We start from the raw sequence: 14,183 nt of genomic DNA on the forward strand, positions 1-14,183 counted from the left end.
GTATTTGTTAAACAAAGTAAAATAAAATATGACTCTATTGAAAATGAACAACTATTATAACCTGGCAAAAAAAAATATAGAAATTGATAGAGGCGCCACTATCGCCAATATGACAACACGAAAAACGCAAACGTAACCATAGCAACATAACCTTCAAAGCTGTCGGCTTACGGAATAATCACTTTTGACAGCATAGACACTAACAACTGACAAGTTGAATAGTGTTTCAAGAGGAAAAAAAAGTTAGTTCCGTTTCTACACTCTTTTGCCAAGCTGTAATTGATTTATCATGATGACACTTTAAATAACAACTCGCCTATTGCCACTTTAACTTTGCGACTCTGCGCATATCAGTAACTTTGCTTCTTCTGTTCTGTGGATCATCCCATTTCTGATACTACTAGAGATACTATTAAAAAAATAAAGTAAAATTACGTACCTTGAAATAGAGCTCTCTCCCTCTTGTCCACCAAATGGAGGAGGCTCTTCTCTGAAAGGAGATGCCATCCAGCTAAACATGTCGTGATTTAGTTTCCTCGCTACTGGTCCGGTACGTGCGCTTCCCCAAGGACTCTCCTTGAATCCTTCGCTTAGGTCTAAATCATTGTCCCAGCTATTGAGAAGACGACCTTGGCGTATCTTGTATTTGGTACATCTATTTGCCTGCAAAGAATGAAGAATTTGTAGAAAAAAATTGATTACACATCATAGTACATTATGATATAAGTGTGGTAAGTTGAAAATTACAGCCGAGGCGATATTGCAATTGTAAGGAAGCAGAGGCTGTAATTATCAAAGCGCACGTAAGTCCTAAGACATTTTATAACACATTTGCGAGGAAATACATTTTCTGATAATGAATTTGCATTTGCATATGCTTGTCATTTTTGCACAGATAACAAAGTGCGCACACCAGCGTTCGTTTTTTTTTAGACAAATACACCAAATACAGCCAGTATTACTAAAAAAGTAAAATTATACTTTTGTGTTTCTGATGCAGATAAATGGTTGACATTTATAGTTGGATTGTTAAAATTTAAGAATTCAATGTTATTTTATCTAATAAAGTTAATTTTATTCATAAAATGTTGAGCACTTTTCTGACATAAAAACTCTTTGCCAAGATTTAAAAAAGTACCGTTGGTTTTTAGACGGATGATAATGGTTTTATATTACATTACGGCACATGTGCGTAATGAGATTAATTACGATATTGAAATAAGCGATACTTTTCGAGCAAATGTGTTATATAAATAATTACAACTGGAATAAAATCAAATAACTCACCCCAGGTAATTGTTCAATTAAATATCTCAAGGCATTATTATTTAAACCCAGTAAATGAGCTCCAGATAAAGTAGACGGTAGATTGTATTGAACTAACGGTAGCCCGGATTGTTTCCTGCAATTCTGGACAGCCTCTATAACTTTCGCCCACAGATCTGTCAAAGATGATGAGGAGTAATTGAATCCGTCCTCAGAAGACACCTCATATATGAGCTTTGGACCATCATCTTTTTGTGGATCAGGCGTCTGTTTAGGTTGAGCTGCTTTGTTTTCTTGCCCTTTTGAAGCTTTACTTTGTTTCTTTGTAACTACTGTCTCTGTATCAGGTTTTTTGTCTAATAACGGTCGTTTTAAAACTTTAGTTGACGGATTTGGAACTTTAGATGTCACAGATTTATTTGTGTCTTTTACCGTTAATACTTTAGGCGGTTCAGGTTCTATTGCGTCTAAACTGGGCAAAGACGGCATTTTCGGAATGGTTTCGATAGTTTCATGGCGCGTAATAGAAGCAGCCGTTGAGGCAGAACTTGTGTTTGCTTGTTGCATTTCATTGGACAGTTGTATAGCACGAGCCGCATCTCTTTCTTCTTTTTCTCTTTTCGCTTTTTCTATCACTTGCATTCTTTTAGATTCTTCGATTGCCTTTTCGAGGTCACTGTCAATACTGTCATCTTTGACATTTAAATCCGGCATATCATGGCTCACAGGTCTTTGTTTAGGTGCTGTGGGAGCTTTACAACCGGAAGTCTTTGTGGATTTACTTTGACCGTCTCTATGTAATGGCAGAACTCTATTCATCGGCCGCATTGTCATGGGATTTACAACGTTTGTCGGTATACCAGACTGCTGTGTAGGAGGAGCCTTTGGTAGAGTTATACTAGTACTGTTCTGAGTTGGTAAATTAATTGTGCTGTTGTTGTTGACGGGTATGCAAATCATGTTATTACTATTATTTTGATTTTGATTTTGTAATAAATTACTGTTAGTTTGAATTGGGAAATTCAAATCCGCAGCAGCTTTTGTGGCGATTTTAGGGTCTACCAGATTATTTTGAACGGTTATGTTAACCGTGTTATTACTCGAATTAACGTTAATATTCATTGGCGCACTGTTAGGAATTGCTTGGAATGGTACATTAATCATTGTGCTACTTTCGGTTTTTTGCTGATAAGTCAAAGGATCATTGGAAATTCCCGCAACATTGCTGTTAGTATTGTTTGTTACCACACGTATGTTGTGCTGTTGAGGTACATGTTGATTCATATTATTCTCGAGATTTGCATTATTTAGCCTATTTCTCTCTGGCAGATTTATAACTCTGTTATTATTTTGTTGATTAATTTGCATGAATCCCATTTGGTTATTGCCGGGAACCGAATGATTTTGTTTGTCGGGAGTCCCAACTACATTAATTTTAGCACAGTCGCTAACAGGCATATTTGTATTAGACGGCGGTCCCATAATATTTTTCCCTCTCACTGGTTCTTGTACAAATTTCGGTTGTTCATTTACTGCCATGTTAGTCCTATTTATTTGGCTTTCTATATTAGTCATTGGTGTTTGGTTCAAGTTGTTAACATTCATACTGCAGCTGCTCATATTTATTTGAGGGTTATTTGGAACTTGACCTGTCAACATTGGATTTTGGTTATTACTAGAATGTGATTGTGTATTGTTCATCATCATATGATTAGAATTCGACATAATATTAGAAACTTCTGTAGAGTTGTTGCAACTCAACAACAGATCATGACTATTGAGAGAATTTTGATTATTAGCGCCGTAAATAGAGCTATTATTAACATTGTTCATCATCATATTATTAGACATATTGGTATTGTTTACGTTCATACCATGCATCATGTTTCCATTGTTGCTCATGTTCATATTATTAGTAGTATTCATATTTGTGCACATTTCAAATGAGGTCTGATTATTCGTGAACTGTGAGCTGGTACTCGAACAACTGCCACCGCATGAATTCTGAAGTTCATTTTTAATATCAGGTATATTAGGCATATGCATCAATGAATTATTTAGAGATTGATGATTAGCATTAGACATTTGCATAACATTGTTAAGATTGTTATGCATATTCATAGAATTGATGTTATTAATTTGATGTTGCATCATGTTGTTATGATCCATCGAATTTCTATTTTGCAACTGATTCATATTACTGTGATTTTGCATTGCCATAGAACTGTTGTCATGTCTGTTGCCATGCATGGTGGGCATGCCAGTCGAACTGTCTAACTGATTACCAAGGCCCATATTAACATTGTTTCCTGACATATTATGATGCATGTGCATAGTGTTATCCATCTGTTGTCTATTATGCATTTGATTTGAAACATGTTGGTGCAAACCCATCAATGTATTTTCCATATTATGCGGACGTGAGTTTTGTAATTGCATCATATTAGACATTTGATGTTGGTGGTGATGTATAACATTATCCATTTGTCTATTCTGTTGTTGCATAGTCATTTGTTGATTCATATGCATGTTGTTATCTAATTGTGAACGACTGTTATTACTAGTCATATGATGGTTTATTTGTTGCATAGAATGCATCTGCTGATTATGTAAAGATTCCATAGATCTGTTATTTGAATGGATTTGATGGTTAGAATTATTTATACTATGAGACTGCATGTTTTCCATCATCATTCTATTATTCTGCATATTGTTCATATTAGATAAAGATTGATTCATGTGCATATGGTTTAAATCACTCAATTCTGCGCGATTCATGTTGTGATTATTTGATATATTGTGCATACTAATGTTCTGGCTCATTACATTGTTGTTGTCTGGTGTACTCCGATTAGAAAGCATATTGCTTTGATTATGACTAGACTGACCGCTAATAAAATTATCATGGTAAGATCTGTTACTGGACCCTTGATTTAATTGTTGCATTGATCCACTATTGTCTACGTGTCGGTTATGTTGAATCTGACCATTCATAATGTGAATTTGATTAGATGAAGTATGTTGTCCACTATCGTGCGTTATTTGCATACCACCATGTGACAAAGTGGATGTACTTAGACCATTGTTAGTCAAATCATGTTGATTGTTGTCGTTAGACACAGACATATTAACTCTATTATTGGCTAACTCCTGACATGACATATTTACATTTTGCATTGACGTATTTACAGAATTCATCAACTGTACTTGTCCGTGTGTTGAACTGTTTGAAACAGAACACATTTGATTCTGGTTATTAGAAACAGTCATCGAGTTTTGATTACTAGGCATCTGCGGTTTTATCATATTAGATGGGATTATACTAATTGAAGGAGAATTGTTCAAATTTCCTTGAACTTGGCAACTACTCAATTTGTGTATATTTATTTGGTTTTGGATGTTTTCATTATGTTTATTTTCAGCAGGGCCAATATTTTGAAAAGTTTTGTCATTCTGCGCATGATGTTGCGAATGCGATGCCATTATTTCTTGGGAGAAGTTCAAGTGACCTCCTTCAGTTTTTGATAATGCATTTATCTTACTCAACTTTAATGTTGTGTCAACATCAAAATTAGTATTCATAGACGATGCAGGAGGATAAATGTTTCCCGCTGTGATTTGAATTACATTATTAGAAGTATGTCCAGTAGAATGATGACTAGCATTGATATTTGAGTCAAATTGATGCATGGTGTTCAAAGAATTTCCAGTATTATTCATAGAAAGTAAGCAGTTCTGGTTATCTTTGCCAAGTTCATTATGTGCCATCTGTCTTCCAAGTAAGTTATTTTGAATATTCATTGAAGAGTTTAAAGTAGAATTGGCTTTGGTGGCCATATTATGATGATCGAGTTTATTTTCAAGCTGTGTATTTCTCCATGGCGTCGGCGATTTAATGCTTTGCGTCACACTTATTGTCGGTAAACTAGAGCAATTTGAGTTCTCATGTAAGTTACCACTTATTTCAATTACATGCGAGTTTTCAATCTTCATCGTGTTATTTTTGCTAGTAGAAGGGGCAATGGAACTTGAAACAATTGGTTGAGACAAAGGTATTGATTGCATACAAAATGACGCTGTATTAGGTATAGATTGTGAAATTGCCATTAAAGGTTGTCCGATTGATGATACGAGAGTCACATTTGGTGACATAGAGACAATATTAGGTTTTGATATGTTGACTCTCTGTAAACTTTGTGATGCATTTGACAAAGTCATACTATGTATCTGTGAAGTGATAGGATTCAGATTTTGTTTTCCATTTATAATGTTTCCTTGTTGAGGTCCAATTGTTAGAGGAGCTGCACTCATTTGTATAACTTTTGGTGTTTGCCGATTGTTATTAGACTGTTTATCAGGTAATGGTTGCAAGGTCAAATTCGGAACTGAAGTTTTAACATTTTTCAGAGCAGGTGGTGACGATTGTACTGTTTGTGCCGTAACGACATTTGGTGCCGAAGATGTTGCTTGCGTCACTACAGTATCACCAACATTATTCACCACTACATATCCAGTGGGAACTTCTACAATGGGTTCTATTTTACTGGCTTGAAACACTTGAGTGGTAGTTGCAGAAAAACTACTGTTTTGTGCAAGAACACCTTGCATTGCAGTGGACACAAACTGTTGCGATGACATTACAGTGTTCTGTACAATCGTTTCCAAGCCGTAATACACAGGTTGCGTAGTTGTCAAATACATGCAACCAGAAGGATCTGTAACCATTTCCAGGGTTGGCGCTGATCCTAGAATAACTTGATCATTGCAAAACTGTGGTAATATAGTTCCTTGAGGTAGAATTGTCGTACCAGGTGCAGGAGTTATTATTGTATTTCCTTGTGAGGATAATGCATTGGGTATAATAGTGGTTTGTCCATTCCCAATGCCACTTTGAGGTACTACAGTTCCAGTTTGTAAGGCTTGAGATGTTATATTACCAGACGTCAGACCCTGTATAGTGCCTTGGGGTATTATTGTAGTTCCATTTTGAGTGTGTATGGCTTGCGGCAGTATTGTGGGTCCATTAGGTCCTTGAGATATTATGCCTTGTGTCTGAATAGCTCCTTGTGGAAGTATTGTAGCTCCTTGTTGTAGAGCTTGCGGTAATATGCCGACATTTCCTTGAGGCAACAAAACGGGTATACCTCCACTTGGCACAGCGACTAAGCCCCCAGATTCTGTTTGTTGAATTTGAAATGTTTGAGGCATAAGTCCACTCTGTGATATAAATTGTGTTGGTCCAGTTTTAAAGTCTCCTTGAGGTGCAATAGTTGCTATGTATTGCATATTTTGATTCTGCTGTTGAGACAATGCTTCAACATATGCTGACATAATATTTTGGTTAGTAACTGGCTGCACAATAATCGAAGGCTGTCCTGTCTGATTATTTGTTTGTAACTGGATAACAGTGTTTCCTGGTCCTAAAGGAGACTGGTTAATTGTGGTAAATGTCTTCTCTAACTTTGTTTGCCTTATTTTAGTTGCTGGTTTAGGAATTGGTCTTCCTCTGCCTCTATTAGCAGCCTGGAAAATTGGTTTTGGCTGTACTGGCGCTGGTTGCTTTTTAGGTGATTTCTGTGGTGTACCTGGCAGAATTAATTGTTGTTTGGTGTGCGAATTTGGAGACGTTAGCCTTTGGGCAGTCATAGCTGGCATAACAATAGTGGGATTTCCTTGAAGTTGTGGTCTTATCATAGGTTGAATATTTTGTATTATTGAAGCATTAGGCATTCCTTGGATCGAATTAACTGGTAGAGTAATTGATGATGCACTAGCCATATTAGGAAAGTTTGTTACTTGATTTTTGCTTTGGATCATTGGTGTAATATTACCAGCTTGATTTGATGGAATTGTTAATACTTGGTTAGTATTGGATGATAACACCTGAATTCCTCCTGACCCAGACAATAATTGTGCCATATCACTCCCTTGGATTTGCTGTATATTTGCATTTCCAGTGCCTGGTTTTAAGCAAATATTGTAGGGAATAATACCCTGTTGCGTAATTAATTGTGGGGTCATTATTTTTTGCCCACCAGCTGAACTTGTTTTAGGGGGAAGCAGCATTTGTGGTGTTACAACTATTTGTGGTGAAGATAATACTTGTTGATTAGCAGACACATTATTAGTTTTACTTTGATCAAATATAACAGTGCCTGATTTCATTTGCTCTGTTATAGTCATTGTCATCTCATTTGTTGGGCCTGGTGAAGGTGTTTCAACAATTGTACCATTAATCGTAATTTGTCTCGTATTAATAGATGTTCTTCTAGCAGAAATACCCTCTGCTTTAACTGTGTTGTCACTTCCACTAACAACTCCCGCGTGAATAATCAAGGGTTGAGCAAAAGCCCCTTGAAAAGCATTTTGAAGAGTGGCCAGTGTCCTATTCTCAGGAGATTTCGGATTTTCACTTTCGCTTTCACTTGTCGACATCATATCACAAGATGGGATGTGTCTGTCGTAAGATTCTTTATTTCGGTACGTACACTGACACCTGTCACATCTTACTAACTGTTCCATCTGTCCAGATGTACCAGAGTTGTCATCCAAAGGTCGCATCACCAGCTCTGGTTGTCCACTGATTGAGTTCCCAGCAATAGTGACTGTATATGTACTCTCAGATCCACTTGCCCTGTATAGAAACTGGTTTGTTTGGCACTTGCCAGAGTTGTCATTGCCAAGATTATCTTCTGCACCATCAAGTTGTTGTATTGGTGTAAAATCTTCTTGCGGACTCGATGGTCGGGAACTGCATGTGCTTTCAGAACCTGACCAATCTGCTGCACCATCCAATTGAGAAATAGGACTGCATTGGATCTTTGTGTAAAAATCGATGACGTCAATATAGTATCCATCTGATTTATTAGTTTTATCATCAGTAGGAGGCTCTTCTTTCTGTTTAGGAGATGTCGTGCGGTAGTTTAGGCCTGATGAATGTGGAGCTTCATTGCATTCATTGCTTGTTATTGTTTCTGGTTTTGCTTTTTTATCTGAACTACTCTTGTCCAGCTCTTTTATAGACTCCAGAGTGCTCTCAGTAACTCTTTGAATAGGGCTTAATTTGCCACTCACTGACGAAGATTTTCCCATTTTGCACCGTTTTATAGTAGATGTCAATAAACTTGTATCAAATTTATTGTTCCATGTCAAACTGGTAGACCTTTGTTGTCCCCGACCAGTTGTCAAGGTTTTAAGGTTGTGATTTTGTAACAGCATCTCAGATTTACTTCTTTTTAATTCTTTATTACCTGATTCTGATCGTGCGTTTAATAATTCGTCAATAAAATCACTGGAACGAGAGTCCGATTTATCATCAGATTGAGCAATGGCTCCATAAAATTCACTTTTCAAGTCCATTGCAATAAGATCCTCGTAAGACATTAGCTTTGGAAAAATATCTTGCATTGATATACCATCCAGAAGATCATGATTGAGGTCTTCAAATATTGCATCTTTAACTTCAGGTGGAAGAAGATCAGCCGTGTTTTGAGGTTCTTCTTCATCTTGTTGTTCTTGCTTGCAGACATTATCTAATAAATACTCTACTACTTTTTTAACTGCCAGATCTTCTAAAGTTACTGTATTTCCAAATTTGATGGGAGACTTGTCACTTTTGAGCATGTGCACTGTTTTACCAGAGCCACCTTCTAAGCTCTCATGCCATGCCCCGATTTCGGCAATAACACGTTCAACAACTTGGACTTCCATTGAGTGGTCAACTGTTATATTGACACCAAAATCAAAACCAGGCATTGGTTCAGCAAGTATTAGTTTTGTTTTAATAGTGTATCTCACAATTTTGGAGGGTTTCTTGCAAGACCAAAATAGTCTACTGCACGAAAAATCCACAGGCATTAGAAATTCTTCATAATCAGATACTGATGGTACTATTTTACCTAGACTGTGAACAGTCAAAGAGCCCATTAAAAATTGCACATTGTTTATTTCACTATAGCGTTTCTTTTTCTTGTCCAGCTCTACATAGACTGGTCTTGTTAATTCAAAGTCTGCATCTTTCTGTAAGCTCTTTTTAGGAATGTCCTTTCCATGTGTAGGGCAGAATACTCTTTTGTCATCCATAAACGCACAGCCAGCTTTTCTAGCACATGCATAATGATATGTCTCGCTGCAATTCTTTGCACAGCAACCAACACTTGCACCTTTAACTTCACAATCTGCACATTTAATCATCTTTCCTCTTGATATAGCTGAATGCACATTTTGTAAAGAGCCATCAATTTCTTCAAACACTTCTGCTGACCATAGTGCACAATTGGCATGGATCCAGTCATTTTGTCCACAATAAAGCAACCTTCCTTCCATAGATGGCGACCCATCGCCCGTAGTTTTGCAAAGCACACACAATCGTGAGTCAACTATGGGGTAAAATTCTAACAGTTCTTCTTCTTCTTTTTCACCTTCAGATTCCAATTTCGGCACTAGTTGGTCTAGTGGTCGTTCAACTTGGGTAGTTGTTTTAATGCCTTTGGTATCTGCCATTTCCACATCTTTCAAAGAATCAGAATCTTCCAGCTCACCCTCAACTTCTAAGTTTGGCTGTAGACAATTATTTTCACAGTCAAACCATGGAAATGTCTCAGAAAATAAGTCCTTATAAATGGAATGGAGATCTCCACTAGCTGTTCTTTCAATCACATCTTTCATATCATGGTTAAAATCTTTTAAAGAAATATATTCGTCACTGTTTACTCTTTTCTTTATATCCAGCAACGATGGTGACAATATCCTATTAATATCTTCAACTGTGGTGTCTTCAACAGACAGACATGACTGTCTTATAATTGCTGGGCTCAGATCTTGTTCACTACGAGCCTGAGGGAAACATTTTGGCGGCTCTTCATCATCAGATATTGGTTCATATTTGTCGTCATGTAGGGTAGTTGGCAACATGGTGGTTGCCTTTTCTGTTTTATTTTGGTGAGGATAATTTTCGTGAACTTCTACGCACGGCGTGTTGAACTCAGTTTTGTTGTTGTAGAGACCAGTTGAGAAACAGATTTCCTTGTTTTGCATTAATGGCTCTTGAAGATTGACAACTTTATGTGAAGTATGTGGAATTTCTTCTTTCTCCATTTCCACATCAGTCAGCAATGAAGAACAGTTCCATATTTGGAATGCATTGGGATCATCAAATTTATTTTGAGAGAGATTATTGTTGCGACGTCCCCGCGCAGTGTTACGGTAGACTTTAGTTTCAGTAGTGTTCTTTAGGGAGTCATCATTACTGTCAAAATGTAGTTTTCTTATAGCCTGAGGGGACATGATCCTGTATGGTTTGTTAGGTACCGGTGTGTTTTTGTGGGGTGTCAATTTTAATAGTGCACAGGCCTTTTTATTTTTGGCAAGCAACTTGAGCAGGTGCAACAGTCTCCCCTTTAGATGTTCTGTGAGCATTTTTCGCCACGGAGGATCGACTGGCATACACTTGCAGCAAATGTATTCGATTGACGGCGGCAGAGCAGACAGGAGCTGGTATTCTTCCCCAGACAAGCCTTCACAACTTGCATGAACCCATCTTGCGCACCAACCACATTCCATCATCTGTAAACAGAGAAAATATTATATAATTAAAATCTATCTATATAATAACAGCTAATCTTTGAAATCTCACATTTTCAAGTAAATCAAGAAAACATTGGATACTTTTACTTTTATGAAGTATATAATAGTATAGTACCTTGCTATCAAAATCATTATCTCTGTAACAAGCTTGACAAAGTGGACAGTAGTTGCCCTTCTGACGAAGTTTGAAGCAAGGTCTGCAGAACGGCAAGCTTCCTACAAACTTGTTGACTCGGTTGCTGTCGCAACTCTTGCACTTCAGACATGAACTGCAAATCTGAAATAAACAAACATATTTTCAGAATATTCACCAATACATACTTATGCTTGACTAAAATCATGGCTGGTGGAAAGCAATGATGATCTAGGTTGGAGCGCGCCTGCCTAGATGCCTATTCACTATTGCCTTAAAGGTCCACAAATTGTAAGTGTTAGGAAACACAGAAGCCGGAAGGACATTCCACATTTTCGCTGTTCATATTTCATTTATTTATTTAAGTTACATTTCCATTATAATATTTCACACATGTCATAGATAAAATGTCATAATTATTACAAATGGAACCTTGTGAGGGTGTTGTAACTACAAAGTATAAGTAAATTAACCTAACTTAACATAAGTAGAGAGGCGGATTTGTTGATTTTCAGTCAAAACGTTTTATTAGAAACGTCGATCATCAATATCAACAACAACTTTTAACTTTTCTCTTTTTTTTTATTTTTATTTCTTAGGGATAGTTAACACTTAGGTACATATTATTTCTTAAATCTAAAAGTAAACGTAAAAATAGTTTAAACATGTAAACAACGATACTACCCACGAATACACATACGAAAATAATGGCGTCACAAAATACACAAACAAATCAATTACAAAAAAAAAAAAAACAAACAAACATAAATCTATATAAAAAAAAAGAGAGAATTATAACAATAATAATTAAAAATACAACGAAACACAAATAGGTAAGAAAAAAAAATGTAATAATAATTATAATAAGAGATCTAATAATAAGAATTAAGACACTATTACTACTCAGGTACATATGTCTCTTGATATGTCGTTGACGCATGCTAAGTCTAGGGGGTAGGGAACAGTACAAACCTGCGGCCAGTCGCTGCGGTGGTCGGGCGGCGCGGCGGTCAGGCACGCGGCGTGGTAGGGGCGCGCGCACGTGCGGCAGCGCAGCCGCGCGGCGGGCCGCGCGCACGCCGCACACCAGACGCAGCGCGCGCACGTCCACGCGCCGCCGCCGCCCGCCTCCTCCGCGCACCACACGTGGTACCACTCGCAGCAGCTGCCGCACACTAGCATCTGAAATATTCATCACCATTAACGTAACAACCGATTCACAAGACTCCTCTCACAGTGAGATCGGTTAGGCTAACTCAACCATGCTGGCCCACACCCACCAGACTTGAACCACATAGATAAATCAGATTCTCAGGTATGCAGGTTTTTTTTTCATTACATGTTAGCCCTTGACTACAATCTCACCTGATCGTAAGTGATGATGTAATCTAAGATGGAAGCGGGCTAACTTGTTAGGAGGAGGATGAAAATCAACACCCCTTTCGGTTTTTACACGACATCGTACCGGAACGCTAAGTCGCTTGGCGGTACGTCTTTGTCGGTAGGGTGGTAACTAGCCACGACCGAAGCCTCCCACCAGCCAGACCTAGACCAATTAAGAAAATCCCAATCAGGCCCAGCCGGGGATCGAACCCAGGACCACGGAGGCCGTCAAAAAAAATAATTCATAAATCATAAAAAAATACGAAATATAATGTGGTAAAAGTAAAGTATAAAATATATAAAGTGGTAAAATAGGGCTTGAAGTTTACATTGATTACCACGCGGGCGAAGTCGCGGGCGTCCGCTAGTCCTACTAATATTATAAACGCAAAAGTTTGTATGGATGTTTGGATGTTTGTTACTCTTTAACGCCGCTACTACTGTAATTTTCTTTTCTACTACTGTAATTCAATTTGGCTAAAATTTGGAATGGAAATAGATTTTACTCTGGATTAACACATAGGCTACTTTTTATCCCGAAAAATCCATGGTTTCCCGAGATTTGCGAAAACTGATGATTTTAATGATATGAATGTTTGTTTCACGCCTCGACTATTTAACCGAATTAGCTGAAATTTGGTATTGAGATATATTATAGCATGGATTAACACATAGGCTACATTTTATCCCGGAAAAATACATGGTTCCCGAGGGATTTGTGAAAAGCTAAATTCCACGCGTACAAAGTCGCTAGGAAATAAATAAGTAAGCAGTTATTTACCTTTTCCCTGCCAGCACTGCCGCACAAGAAACACAGCTTGGCTATTGTGAACGGTATGGTCCCGATGAGACCAAAGCCAGAGTTGCACACTTCGTCTGGATCATAACTTTCCCAAAAATCTACACATATTAATTCGGGCCGATTTTGACCACACTTTTGAGTACGACCTCGCACCTAGAACAAAGAAACAAAATATATAAATAAAAATGGATTTTATAATAATAATAATAATAATTTATTTGCTAAAACATGGGTTATAACAGATACAATGAATACAATTCACAAATTATTAATGGTCCAAACATGTTTTGCCACAAATTAGGCGTGCAAATTTTTAAATCCAGTAATACAATATAAATGTTCAAATTATTAATATATGTTACATGTTGATTTGATTGAAAATAAAGTGACAGGAAAATTACCACAACTATACCAATAATGAAATAATTCTAAAGTAATTAAAATAATTTAGAAATGTATGTGGCCAAATACTTTTAAATGACTGCACCAATTTGGATAATTCTTGGTTTTAAGTTTGTGCAATATAAAAATTAAATAGTCTAAAAACACTTTTCTATACATAAGCTATATATTCATAGCAAAATACTACTTAAAAGAGGGGTAGGGTAGGGGAAGAGTGCACATAAATCAAAGTGAAGCTTGACTGAGGCCGCTAATTAATTACTAAAATAAGTTAAAAAAATGAAATGGTACCAAGTCTATAGAGTAATTTAACGGTTACAGCATATCACCAAGACCAGTAGGCCTAGCATGAACCAATGACATATATTGTGTAGAGAAATAGACAAAATATTGAGCAGTTGCGGCAGATTTGTCCCAATCCCATCTATTTAGTCTCAACGCAATGAAAGAGATTATGGGTGAAATTTGTCTATTTCTTTTCACAATATATTTAGTTGGGCGCATTTTAAGCCTACATACAAATACACGCAAGTTAATTAGTATCAGTAATCAAAAATATTTTAGGTTTACAGTTAGATTGAATATAACAAAGAAAAAGCTTTAAACATTTAA

General features: G+C 37.0%; 1 protein-coding gene across 2 annotated transcripts in view; it reads right to left on the reverse strand.

Annotated features, from left to right (window-relative positions):
* Positions 1 to 14,183, reverse strand: part of LOC112051161 (histone-lysine N-methyltransferase trithorax) — a 30,568-nt gene that overhangs the window by 6,115 nt on the left and 10,270 nt on the right. For both annotated transcript variants that reach the window (XM_052888264.1, XM_024089671.2), the window contains exons 6-10: positions 13,149 to 13,322; positions 11,957 to 12,166; positions 10,967 to 11,128; positions 1,288 to 10,830; positions 440 to 663 (exon numbers count right to left, since the gene is read on the reverse strand). In XM_052888264.1, the coding sequence (XP_052744224.1) occupies positions 440 to 663; positions 1,288 to 10,830; positions 10,967 to 11,128; positions 11,957 to 12,166; positions 13,149 to 13,322 (10,313 nt within the window). The remainder of the gene's footprint in view (positions 1 to 439; positions 664 to 1,287; positions 10,831 to 10,966; positions 11,129 to 11,956; positions 12,167 to 13,148; positions 13,323 to 14,183) is intronic.

The sequence above is a fragment of the Bicyclus anynana genome, chromosome 22, assembly GCF_947172395.1.
Source record: "Bicyclus anynana chromosome 22, ilBicAnyn1.1, whole genome shotgun sequence".
Classification (NCBI taxonomy): domain Eukaryota; kingdom Metazoa; phylum Arthropoda; class Insecta; order Lepidoptera; family Nymphalidae; genus Bicyclus; species Bicyclus anynana.